Here is a 14503-nt window from a genome sequence, read left to right as displayed (position 1 = left end):
ACGGAAGAAAAGTCATTCTAAGCACTCTTTCCGGTTCTCCTTAATGTAGTGCATACTAGTCAGAAGGAAAAGATTTCATTAATATCCCAGTTATCCTTTCAGTCTCATTCTGCTTTATTTGCCAAAAGGTAAAGGATTTTATGCTTTCTAAACAAACATAAATTTGATGACTTAACTCATAATAGCAATTTATTTTTCCTTACGTAGACAAAAATATGCTTCGTTGTTCATGTATGTTTAAATCTGTTCAAATGCTCTCCACTTATGGAAAGATTCATAGTAAATGTACATTTCAGTCAGGCATGTTAAAGAGCACATTCTCATGTAATCTACAGCAAACAACCAATTAGGGATGCCATCCAATCATAAGCAAACTTTCCACAACAAGAACACATAAGAGCACGTAAGGTATGTTTAAATGATTTCCCCACACCAAACAAGAACAACTCAAAAAACAGTTGGTTTTACTCATCTCCTCCAACCCCCAAGACATGAAGAAGTATTCTCAACTAATATAACTAGTTGATTTTGCTTTACACTAGTATTAGATCTTAGAATGACGTTACCTGTCATTAATGATCCAGTTCAGACACAGATTGAGGGAATTAAGGTTTTTGCATCTCTTCACTATTTCCATCACTGTTTCATTATCCAGTTCTGTGATATGACGTAGATCCAGGCTAGAAAGATTTCTTAGCTGTTGAGACAAACATGACAGAAATAAATAAAACATTCATATAGAAAACTTATTCACATAAATAATGGTTATAAAAACTTTTGAAAGCTTTTTAATCACATATTTATGCAAACTAGTCAAGAAAAATGAAGTTAACGTATTTCCACAAAAAAAAAAAAGCAACCACAAAACAGAGATATTTATCTAACATAACTTAAGCATCTGAAGACTACTCTCACATTTGGAATTCAGACAAGTTTCAGTCACTCCATGACATCAAGAATCTCTTGTTCATGGTCCAGTACACATCATGAAAGATCTCGGCATCCCTCCTCACTTTCTGTACATGGTGTAGGTCACCAAAGTGGCATACCAACTCATTTAATTAAAGAAAGGAAGGGCAGTAAAGAAAGGCAAGACAGCACATTTGTGACATTTGTGCTCAAATACTTAAATGCACATGATTAAAGACTCAACAGTCCAAGGTTTTCAAACTGTGTACATCTCACTACATGAAAAATAAAATATGTATACAATAGTCTTACCTTACAGTCATCAATAATAACTTTGATACTCCAAATAAAAAAAGATCAGAGTTGCAGAACAAGATGATTTAATATTTATGCACCAATTAACCTGATTTGTTCCTATTATAATCACTATAATGTCCTTCAAAAACAGACAGAATGTTCTTACTACTTTCCTGAGCTATGGATTCATACAAGGAAATTTATAACTATTTTTGTAGCATCCTCAAACAATAGATCAGTTTAATCATAATAACTTCCAAGTGGTGTTTGCTTTATAAGCTGTCTGAAATAATCTCTGTTATACTCTGGAAAAAATAATTGCATTAGGTAATACTGACACTTAATTAAATTTACCTTCACTGTAAGAGAGAGAAAATAATCCTATTCAGTGATTTAGGTCACTAAGGATTTGATTAAGTAAAGGCATACAACTGAGATCATATAACTTGGTCCACTTCAGTAGCTAATTATTAAGTCAATATATTTAAGGGGAAAAAAACCCGAAACGTAGGTAGCCTTCCACAGAAACTGGTATTCTCACAATTTGCCCCAAAAGTTTTTAACATTTTCTAAAATTTGAAGATAAACCACATATTGCTTCCAGTAATTCTGCTGAACAAGTATAGAATTATGGAGCCTGACCTCTGAGAGGCAATTGCAGGCCATTTTTAGAGGAAGTAAGAGAAATATATTCCTAGTATTAAAAAGTACTGCTGAGTTCCTTGTTGCAGTCCTACTGCACTTCTGTTTCTTCTGTTTTTTATAGGCATAATTCTAAGTTTCCTGTGAGAGCAGTATCTTCTGCGCACATCTTCTATGCATCCTCCACAAGCAACCTGTCATTTTTCTCCCCAAGTTACGAAAAGGAGAAGCACAACATAACTTGAGTTATCCTCACCTTCATTCATGTGAGACAATTCAGCCTTTGCACTATGTTGTCAATAACTTGTTCAATACCTATGACATGCTTGAATCTCTATGTGAAGTTCTAACACAAATTAATGACTCCTATCTCAAATATGCTTCCTGAAATGTAGAAATCACTCTATCACTTTTATTTTGTAACTGCATGGACAAAACCTGAAAAATCACTGCATGTGTTTTATGTATCAGTAGCAATGTGTAAAAGATTTCTCCACTTTGGGCAAAGAATCTATAAATACCAACACCCAGTTGAGATGGAACAGCTTGTTTCTGTTCCCCTGTAATGATTCTGCATAAAATACACCAGTGCTGACTAACCCAACTCACAGAAAGTCAAGAGTAATGTAATGTACATATGATTGCAGCAGGACAACTTTACTAAATTCTGGTTTAAAAGGTTCTTGCAGTGATTACAATTTTACCATGTTCTATCTCTACCTATTCTACCTATGCTTATCTTGCTTTAAATTATTTAATGCCTTATTCTTTACTTATAAAACAGGGAAATGAGGCACAAATACACTGATTAGATTTGCAGATTGTTATGGAAATGAGAATCAAAGTCAAACGTCCTAAACTCATGTCCACCAAAATAACTAGAGAACCATTTTATATCGGACAGCTGAATTTTTAGCATACGAAATAAACCTAATGGGCATTTCAGCAGTAGACATGCTCTATGATGTTATGCAAATATTTACCTCAAAGAGTCCTCAAATAAAAGTTGAGAATGTTCCCTCTGAGAAAAACAGAATCCTGATATATAAACAAACTTTGCTTTAAGACAACATACCGGAGTGGGTAACAGTTCTTCTAAGTCTTTGTCATTGAAATTACTTAGAGAGAAAAGACCATGAACTTAAAATAAAGACGAGTTAACGTACGAAAATCAGTTCTTTTTAAAACAGCACCTAAAATGATTTTAAATTAGAGAACCTACCCATTTCAGGCAACGATGAACGCAGCAGAATTTGTTATTCCCCAGGAAAAAAATATTCTAGTTTTACATGGCTACACTCAAAAATTACGTGAAATCTAAGTGTGAGTAAGTGACAAAATTAGTAGTGTTTCAAAAGCAGCTTTTACCTATTTTTTTTTCTGTCACAGGCAAGATCAGTTGCATATACTTTATAGCTACCTTTACCTCTCACATCTAAAACTAGTTCAATATGAAACAACTTAACTTCTCTGAAGCTGACATTTTGGATAGTTGGGACATTTGAGCCTTGAATGCATAAATCCTGAGATGAATAAAGCATGGTTTTGATCAACATTTTTTCACAGAGAAGTATATTCTATTACTTGACTATTCAGTGTTAGGGCAACAGATAGAAGGTTTGTCTTGGCGCCCCCACCCCCTGTTCAAAACACATTTTCATCATATAGAAGTATCACTTTATCACCAAATGTTAGGGCCGTTCTTTTAAATATGCTTTTTTACATTTTTCTCCAACTCTTAATTCTATAGCTCTATAAAGAATGCTCTCTATTAACAGAATCTAAGCTCAACTCTAGCAAACAAAATGCCCTGTATTCAATTTGACAATAAAATCGACAATGCAGATAGCAGATAGAGTGCTTAAAAATGAAATGAAAAATAAAATGCAGAATTAAGGGAAAAGAGGAAAAGTTAAACGAAGTTTATTTGCTACATATATACAGTTTTTCTATGATCCTGAATTTTGACTCAGAACTCTGTGCTAAAATTGTATGAAATAGTGAAAGAGTGTTCAGATTTTATGAGGAGTCTGGATTGATGAATGAGACTAGGAAGGAACAGGATGTTGCTCCCTTCCCTCAGTTTCACAAATTGTCAGACAATTGACAGCCCCGTACATAAAGGATTTGCGAGGAGATTGCCTGTGAAAATTCATAGAAAAAAAATTGTGGCACCATGAATAACAAATGAAACAGACCAACTTATATCACAAAATGGCTTGAGGCAAAGGAAATTTGAAAACCAGAGTTTCACATGCTTGGAAAAAAAAAAAAAAAGTATTCTTTTTAAAAAATTACTACTTTTGTACATTACATATTTTAAGCTGTAGTGGCACTTTTCTTGAATATTTGTTTGTTGCTTAATATAAATTAAATTTTATGGAAGTTCATACATTTAAAGACTCAGAGATTATCATGGTATTTCTGTGTTAGAATGCTACCAAGTTCATAATATTTCCAACAGGGGAACTAAAATATGTGGAATGCAACTCAAGAAACTAGAGAATTTGAAAAGTACTGGGGCTAGAGAACAAGAATGAGACAGAGAATGCTTGAATTGAATCTGTGAAAATTTAGGATCTACTTCATTTGCTGTGGATAGTAAAAATTGGATTACAGGTTGTTTTTCAGTGTAAACTCATCTACTGTAAATATTTAGCTGTTACTGTAAGGAACCACAAATAAAATGAGTTTGTAATTTTTTTGCCACACACATAATTCCTCTGAAGATATGATTCCTAAAACAATTCATATAAGATCGATCCTCTTCAGAACTAAAGCCAAATTATTTCTGAAGGAAATACTTATAAGGACTTAATTAGCTTTAAATTCACATCTTCTGCTAATTAAGCTTAATTTACTTGACTCTCTCAGTGTATATATACCATCAGGGAATAAAATGGTCTCTGATTTAAACCCTCCAAAGGAAATGTATGATCACAGGAAGTAAAAAACGAGCAACCACAAAAAGAATTTAAGTTACTGCCATGTTTTTCTCTTTTAGTTTTCTTTTTACCATTATGTCAATAGAATCTATAAACCATTTTTTAAAAAGGCACATACATTAATTTTGATTTTAAAATAAACCGAAGAAACAGAACTATATTATTGAGATATACAATTTCATGAAATAGTAATCATATATGGTTTAAAAACTGGAAAATGGTTCAATACTTATGGAAGGAACTATTTTACAATAGACTGATTTAATGTTCTGCACATTCATGACATTTAATTTAATTCCTTAAACACTGCAGAACACTGAGTTTAAATCAGAAATGCTTAAATAAGGAATACATGTTCAAAAACTGTGTAAAAAGCACGGCTGAATTTCACAACTTACAAAAGACAAAAAGATAACTTGGTTTTGAAGACTGTTTTTGAAGACTGCTATGTCTTCCAACCTGAATGATAATAATAATTCAGGTTTTTCAAACTCTTGCATGCATACTTTCAGAAGTTAAACTACAGAAAATAAATATACTACCTTCCTTTCAATGGGTGAAGCCCACTGTAAAGCAGTAGAAAGCACTACTTGTATGCACACTTAAACTGCATATATAGTACCTGAGATATGAAAGTTGGAATTTATAAACTGGAAATAATAGTTGCTGTTAAAACGCATTATCACTGAATCATAATTTACTGTCTACGTTATTTGCTCTCAAGTACACCTAATGAACCATTTTTGTTTTGGAAATTTTCATACGCCTACAGAGTACTGAAGCCCTTCCAAATCATGCAATCAACATTCTCTGCAATGTCTGTTCTGCTTTTTTTTCAACACAAAAAACTGTGGTTACAAGAATCAAACTCTTATAAATGATGAAAAGAATCTCTTAGGATAGACACTGTTAACTTCATGTGCGGAAAGGTCAGGTTTAGTTTTACATGATGTAAAAAGGTTGTCATGGTTTTACGATTTTTGGTTATCAGTATTACACATCACAACATCACGTAGAGCATTGGGACTAAAAGAGTTAATGCTCCAGTTCTGGGTACCTGTCCCAGAAGAGCAGAAGAACTGCATACCCCAGAGGACTTTGTGTTCAGAGAAGAGAGAAAATCCCTGGCAAGGTCACAGGACTGGGCTCTCCTCCCTTCTACTCATCCTGACCACATGTCTCGTCACAGCATTAGAGTAGGGCCTTCAGCTTTTGGACGCTCTCTCTCACTTTATTTGTTTTATTACCTTCAATTCTACTGTTTTACAGAATCATAGAATCATGGAATCACTCAGGTTGCAAAAAAACCTTAAAGATCATCAAGTCTAACCATGACTTAACCACAGTGCCCTAACTAACAACCCTGCGCTAAATCATGTCCCTGAGCACCACATTCTAATGGGTTTTAAACACATCCAGGGATGGTGACTCAACCACCTCTCTGGGGAGCCTATTCCAGTGCTTAACAACCCTTTCTGTAAAGAAGTGTTTCCTAATATCCAACCTAAACTTACCCTGCTGCAACTTGAGGCCATTTCCCCTCATCCTGTCATCTGTTATTTTGCATTCCTATATCTTAGTTTGTAAATTTATTTCTCCTCAGATGGTTGCTTCCGTTTTGCTTTGGGCCCATCTCTCTATCCTTTCTCCTTACCCCTTTCCAGGGCACGGATCCATGGGTCCCTTCACCCCCCTATTAATGGAACCGGGACAAATCAGCCTGTACACTGTTGACAAAGGGTTGCTTACATAGCACTGCCACATTTTTAGTGTGAAGGCAAACCCCAGAAAGAATCCTACAGAATCATTATGTTCAGAAATTGTAAGGAACTTTTCCCATGATTGGAAGACTAATCCTAGGACATCTTATCAAATGCAAGCAGATTCAAATCAACTATATGCCTCCTCATGAAATAGAGTTTGTTTTACTAATTGTTTAAAATAAAATAAAAAATTCTCTAGACCTAGACATAGAGGAAAAATTATGTTAGGAGGGAATAAAACTTTAAGAGTAGAAAGTACGCTGAAATATTACCATAAAAAGGACAAGTAAGCACATTTTATGTGAAAATAAATCAGTAACTGAAGAAAGGGAGCACACAGTACTTCAGTTTAGAAAAGGCTCTTTCACAATCAGTCTAGCCACGTGTAGATGATAACATTAAAAATCTGTCAAGTGAATAATGTCAGCTCTGAATAACTCCTCGATATTTGGTCTACAAATCCCAACTTTGACTGACCTAATACTGGCCACTGACTCAGGCATAGGTATGATTGGTCATGACACTCAGGGATATTATGAGATAAAGATACAGATAAAATAAAAAAGTTCTCCTAGATAATATGACTTTATAACATGACACTTATTTTGATGATGGCTGTAATAAATTTTACCCAAACACAGTCCTTCAGAAGTGTGGAAGTACAGATAGAAGTACACAGCTATAAAGCAATTACTTCAGTACACACGTCAAAATTCAAAGGAAGAAGACAATGAAATAAATTGGATAAACAGAATTATAACTCACTGTTTCTCAACAAAGTTGAGAAATGTTGAACTAATTATGACATTGTTTCACATATTACAGTTACAAGACAAATATTCTAAGTCATCAACTTAGAATATCAACAAACCTCTGGTTACAACTGAGAGTCTGCCAGTCTGAATTGAATAAAGATGCTCCTTCCTTTCCTCCCTCTCCCTCTCTGTGTATGCAGTATGCAGTGCTTCTCTACTTGCCCAGTAATCATTTACATAATTTACCTGGCGTATATTTTCTTAGGTTGTACTAACTTGAAAGAAAAGAAGTGCTAGAATTATAACAGATTTTTCCTCAAAAAAAAAAAAAAAAAAATTTTTAGTATCACCGTGATGGGGAACAAAAATATTGAAAAGAAATATTGAATGTTTCCTCTTTTCTATAACATAGAACGCATTCACTACTATATTCCATGAATAGATATTTAAAAAGCTATTAAGCAGCACTGTAATGCAGAATATCTAAGTGCCAATATTTTTAAAGAGGAGCTAACATTACTAAAGTGAAAATACAGTAATAATAAACCACTCAATTTCTATACATCTGTCAGTCACAAATTTTACAACAGCAGCCAGTGCTGTTATCTCTGGTTTGCACACAGAAAGAAGAACAGAGAGTATTTGCTCTACACAGCCTTGCAGGACACGTTCACAGGTCAGAGCTAAGAACAGATTCCACATTCTCTTAGAATTTAAATAGGTTAGTATGACCATTCATGACTGTTTAAAACCATTTATGAACTGATGGTAAAAAATGCACACTATTTAGACCAAAAAAAAAACCCAAACAATGACGTCATTGACAAATTAATTCTGGAAAAGACAGACACAGCAGTTTAAGATAAAGCTATTGTTCCACAGATATTTGTCGTCATTCCCAATAGTTATTTCCTCCAAACAAAAACTGTAGAAATGAAATGTGTGCTGGTGCCAGATGCTTCAGTGCAATTCAGAGTTCTACTTAAAACTGCCTGCTGCACCATGAATGAAACAAGTCATCTGGCAGAGGTACATGGAAAGAACTATCAATGTCAGCAAGTTTAACAAGATACCACTTCTCAGTAGTTTCAGAATTCCAGTGCTAAATTTGCTACTGTCTCACACTGTGATGGGAAAGACCTCCTTACCCACTCTTTTTCCCTCAGTATAAGACATCAAAACCCTTGCCTATAATGCAACTGTTTTTAGTAAGGATCTCACCTTAAAGTATCAACAAATATTAGAAAACAAAATAAGAGAAAGCAATCCACTCACACACTGCACTGAATGTCACTTGTATGTTAAAATTACACTTAGTGAGCGTTACAGATCACATCAGTGAGGTGACCTGCTCCCTGAGGAGGCGAGCAGAAGGCTCAGGCCAGGCTCTGCCCCTGGGAGCTGATGGCAGGATGGGGAAAAAAAAAAAACAGAAACAAAACAAAACTGCACCAGGAGAGGTTTGGACTGCACACTAGGATAAATTTCTTCACCATGAGGTTGGTTAGCCACTGAAATAGGCTTCCTAGAGAAGTGGTTGATGTCTCATGCCTGTCTGCGTTCATTTGGACAATGCTATTGGTAAAATGCTTTATTTGGTTAGTGCTGAAGTGGTCAGTTGAACTAGGTGGTCTTTGTAGGTTCTTTCCAACTGAACTGTTGCGTTCATTGTTTAGCAGAACTTGGTTATATTGAATTCCCATTTCTACAGATATGTTTACCAGTTATAATAGGGGAAATTTAGACTGGATATAAGGAAGAAGTTTTTTATGATAAAGATAGTGAAGCACTGCAACAGTTGCCCAGTGAGGAGATGGACATGAGGAGATGGACACCCCGTCCTTGGAAGCATTCAAAGACAGACTAGACAGTCTGAGGAACCTGATCAAGCTGTAGGTGTCCACTGCATGGGAGCTAGACTAAGTTTAAAGGTCCTTTGCAACTCAAATGATTCTATAATTAGGTTCTATTTTCTCATTCACTATTTTTATTTTTTTTAATTCTTAGCTATAAATACCAGTATTTAAAAGAATACCAACTTCTTTGTCACAGGTACATTTTCTGATCTCCTTGATGTTTACATTATTTCTCAATTTAGTTTCAGCTGGGAATTTTAACTAATAGGCTGTTTATCACCTCATCCAAATAATTCATTTTATTGAATACTTTCACTAATCTTTGCAGGTTCACACACAAAAAAAAAATTCTCCTGCACATCACTCCTCTTATGTAGGAGTAAAAGAAAAGGAAATAAAATATAATTCGCACACTACATATGAATTATAGTACAGATGTGGATTATATACAAAATGTGCGTGCACAGGGGATATATTGTTGCAGTGAAGGGATTATCTAAATCTCTTGCATTCAGAATCATGTACTTTCAGTTCAAGAATTTTTTGTGTTAGCAACAAAGTCTAGCATAACTAGGCATTTTAAAAACATTTCACTATATAGCATTATTAATTGTGAGAGAAAGTGCCATCCCTTGAATATCACAGAACCACAGAATTGCAGGGTTTGGAAGGGACCTCTAGAAATCATCGATTCCTATTCCCCTGCAAAGCAGGCTTCCTACAGCAGGCCGCATACGTAGGTATCCAGGTGGGTCTTGAATATCTCCAGAGAAGGAGAATTTACAACCGCCCTTAGCAGCCTGTTCCAGCGCTCCATAACTCTCACAGTGAAGAAGTTCCTTCATATATTGGTGCAGAATTTCCTATGCTCCAGTTTATTGCCATTTCCACTTGTTCTGTCCCCACTGGATACAGTACTCTAGGTGAGGCCTCACCAGGGCAGAGTAGAGGAGGAGGATCACCTCCTCGATCCTCCCTTGCCACGCTCCTTTTAATGCACCCCAGGATCTCATTGGCCTACCAGCTACCAGGGCACATTGCTTGCTCATGGCCAACCTGTTGTCCACCAGAGCATCCGTGTCCTTCTCCAGCGCTTCTCTCCAGCAGCTCATGCCCCAACCTGTACTAATACATGCTGTTATTCTTTCCCAGGTACAAGACTCGACAACTGCTTTTGTTAAACCTCATCTGATTTCTCACTGCCCAACCCTCCAGCCTGTCCAGATCGCTCTGAATGGCAGCACAGCCTTCAGATGTGTCAGCCATGCTCCCAGCATGGTTTCATCAGTGTACTTGCTGAGGGTGGACACTATCCCCTCATTGTCAATAAAAATACTGAACAAGACCAGACCCAGCACCATCCCCTATGAACACCATTAGTAAATACATTTTTCCTGTTTGTTTGTTTGTTTGTTTTTGCTTTTGTTTTTAAACAAGGAAATCCAAATCCAAACAATCCAAATTCAAATAATACAAACTTTATCTTGTCATGTTTCTATCCCTGGCAGCATGACCTGGTTGATATCTATTGTTTGGCAACAGTCAGAAATGCTAGTGAGAAAATAAAAGCAGCTGTGATACTTACATTAGTGAGGTGAATTACTCCTTTAGATGTAACGGAGCAGCCCATGAAACCAACATACTGCAGCTCGGGACAGTGCTCAGCAAATGCTTTCACTGACTGATCTGTCACCTGCAGAAAAGATACACGGGTATAGTTGAATAGGTGATATGAGTACATACATAATATAATCTATTTTCCCTGTAACTTTGGCAAGATCCTCATTAATAGTTTTATTCATGTTATCACTACTACAATTTATTTTAAGAGTTTGAAAGAAAATGTTAGATGTTCATACATATCTGTAGAAGTGTATGAAGAGGGATGATGAAAGAGAAGGATCATCATCTTGGAGGAGAAGGAAAAATAGAAGAAGAAAGAATGATGGCAACTGAAATTCATTCTGCTTATCTGCAGATAACCCAAGAGACTATTCTATCCACTATTCCCATAAATTACACATAGACATCAAAATACTAACAAATTTGATTGTCATCCTAGGGAATCATGCTGAACATTGCCATGCATCATTTCTTCAGCAAAGAATTTGAACTCCGACATATCCTAAGTTACCAACCCCTTTCTAGACAATTTCAGTTACTGAAACAAAGACATTATTTTATATCATTCATTGTCATTTACCCTTTAAATGGAGATTTTACCTACTTTATTATTGTGATTTAAATGAATTTCTCAACCATTTATTTTGTCCAATAGCTATGAGACACAAATTAATGCAGTGTTTTGCAGGTATACCTAAAGGAGAATTATTTGCCAAGTTTGTGAAGGATGTAAAATGGATATGCTTAAGAAATCTCCTTATTTTTCTTTAAGCAAGTTGTATTATTTTTTTTCTTTTCTGAGCAGTATAAATTCCCAATGCAAATGACAGTAGTACAAAACTCCATTTTGATTTTGGGATAAAAACTGTACTGTCCAGCAAAATTGTACTGGAATTGAGAGTCTCACTGTGTCTGGAATCTTAAGCCTTGAATGCTTGAGAACATTATGGATATACAATAACATATTCTTGTCATCAGAGAACTCAGAAGCAAAAGAAATCTTGAAATATCAAGTCCGTAACTCAGCCTCAGGTGAACACATACATGCAAACAGTATTCTTATTGTGCTATGTATCATATTTATCCACAGTTCATATTTGCTTGGCTAACATGTCACTTAAGTGCATGCTGGCAGCATATGGCAAGCTTGGTGAGACTGTGACAAGGCAATTTTTGAAAAGATAGGCCAGAGATAAAGGAGACCAACAAGATTATAGACACAATACCACATTTAAGCTGTTTTGATATGGGGTTATTGGGTGCAGTTTATATAGGTCTAAAAAGCAACAGTTTCTCAATGAGTAAACAGTTTTCTAGTTACACATTACCCAACTACAAATGAAAGGCAAGACCTCAGGAGCTAGATGTTTACAAACCTGAAAACAGATCAAAAGAAAAGGAAAAAAGGGCCAGTTAAACAGAATCAACAATGAAATGAGCACTGGCCATGTTTTTTCTGCATTAACCTATGCCTTCAGTCTACATACTTAGATTAAAAAAAAAAAAAAAACTGTAATAAGAAATTTCTTCTTTCATTTTGATCTGACAATGTCTTATATTTTCATCTTTGCACAATTTTCTCATCTAAGGACTGTCACACTCTCTGGGAATTTTGAAGATTTTGACACTGAAACCTGTGACAAATAGAACCTTAAATCAAACATGATTTCCCTAACTACAAGAGGTTAAAAAAAAAACATTTACATTAGCATTAGAAAAACAGAATATGCCAATACTAGCTTTCTATCCTAGCTTTTCTACAGAACATTAACTAAACCCTTTGCTCTTCAGGAGGAAAACCATTTTACAGACTTAATCTACTATCTTTACAGAGGATTAGAGTATCATTCTTTGCTTCAGACAGGTTTGTCCTGGCTAGCAAGAAAGCATATTCATGGAAAATCAATGTGGCAAGTTTAATAGAGAAATTAAAGGTTTAATAATAAATAATAGTTTATTTCATATAACTGCCATTTGGGTGCATGAGGATTTTGAAAATGGCTGCTAATAATAAAATTACAACCTGCATCTTAAAATACCTTTTATTAATTGTATGAAATTTTCAGCATCCTAAACATCCTAAAAATTAAAAAGTAAATAGTTTTTTGGTAAAAATTGGTGACAGCAGATCGTAAGTATTAAACATCATAGACTGGGAGTTAACATTTCCAGTGCTTGTTAGGTAATCAGGATCTATCTGGTCAGAAAAAGATTTTTAACTCATTATCATTCCCGTCCCATGATATTCGTAGTTTAGAAAAAATTATTTACAACCTATCAACCTGAATATGTCTTACATTTCCACTGGGAGAAATCACAACTTTTGTCATGCATTTTGCTACCGCAAATGGCCATCTCTGTTCTTAAATCTTTACTTAGAATATGAAATGAATGAAACAGTTGTGTACTGAACCTACTGATGTCTTTAAGCAGACACCTTGTTTTGCTGTCAGCTCATAAACGCACCAGATCTGTAGGACGTGACCTCAAGTTTTAATGGGAAACATAAAAATTTCCTAATCAGTACTGCAATATCACAACCAGCATTCTCAATTATACCTGTGAATATCTTCTGTCTTTTTCAGACCCAGCCTCATTTATAGCAATTTGTATTTTAATATCATGGTTCTCAGTGAGACAGTCTGTAAAGGAGATCACCAGATACTGTGTTTTATTAGCTACCCATCATAAAATTTCCTCACTGGAGAGAGCAGCTAAGTGGAAGGAAAAATAAACACACATGTTTCTGTACATATCCATATACATATACACTTGCAGTTTCACAAGAACGATGGTTTCACAGAATCACAGAATCATACTATATCCCGACTTGGAAGGGACCCACAAGGATCACTGAGTCCAACCCCCGCCTCCACATAGGACCACCCAAAATCCCAACCCTACACCTGAGAACACCTACATCCATCCAAACGCACACAGAACTCTGGCACTTGGGGCCGTACCCATTGCCCTGGGCAGCTTGTTCCATGCTCACTGCGCTCTGGTGAGTAAGCCTTGCCTGTTGACCCTCCCCTGACACAGTTCATGCATTTCTTCAACTCTGTGTTGGACTAGATAAAAAGCATCTAATGATAACTTTCTTAAACAAAGTATCTGATGAAGGAGCTAAAAAACGTAATTCTCACTATCCCTGTCCTTCTTTTTAAAGGTGACTGAGAACATAAACTAACTTATACTTTCTTGGTAAACAAATGCATAGGACTGTAGTCAAACATGCTGACTTGCAGTTCAGTAAAAGTAACTGATGCTTGAATCCTATCCATCAGTATTCTTACATAGTTCTTAAAACATACTAAGCCAAGCTTTGTAAGTAGAAACAGTATTTTTCATTAGACATGCTTTCACAGGGGAGAAAAAAGTAGGTAAGTTTCAGACATCTGAAACAGAAATAACAAAGTTAAATATAAAGCTAAAAAAAAAAAAATAATTCTATTCTATAATGGAAAACAGTTGTTATTCTGTTTAGTTAGATTGACTGCTATGTTATTATCTGCAGCACCTAGCACTGATATACATGTTTGAGATTTTACATCTAAACTCAAAACATGCAGGCCAGCTGACTATTTTTACTGTCCCAGGAATGGTAATCTCTTTCATTGTGTCTTAACTTGCCAAGAGATGACTTGCTCTGCATACTGCATGATCAGTGACAGTCGAAAAATAAAAAATGCTCAGCAATAGCATATATGCAA

General features: G+C 35.4%; 1 protein-coding gene across 1 annotated transcript in view; it reads right to left on the bottom strand.

Annotated features, from left to right (window-relative positions):
* The window catches only part of FBXL17 (F-box and leucine rich repeat protein 17), a gene marked incomplete at both ends in the record, with an annotated part of 274001 nt that overhangs the window by 180166 nt on the left and 79332 nt on the right, over nucleotides 1-14503 (bottom strand). The window contains 2 exons of the mRNA XM_079548625.1: nucleotides 567-697; nucleotides 10753-10860. Of these exons, the coding sequence (XP_079404751.1) occupies nucleotides 567-697; nucleotides 10753-10860 (239 nt within the window). The remainder of the gene's footprint in view (nucleotides 1-566; nucleotides 698-10752; nucleotides 10861-14503) is intronic.

This window comes from Tetrao urogallus (assembly GCF_951394365.1).
Source record: "Tetrao urogallus genome assembly, chromosome: Z".
In the NCBI taxonomy this organism is placed as follows: Eukaryota; Metazoa; Chordata; class Aves; order Galliformes; family Phasianidae; genus Tetrao; species Tetrao urogallus.
The sequence above is the reverse complement of the archived record's forward strand: the minus strand, read 5'-3'. Positions and strand labels throughout refer to the sequence as shown.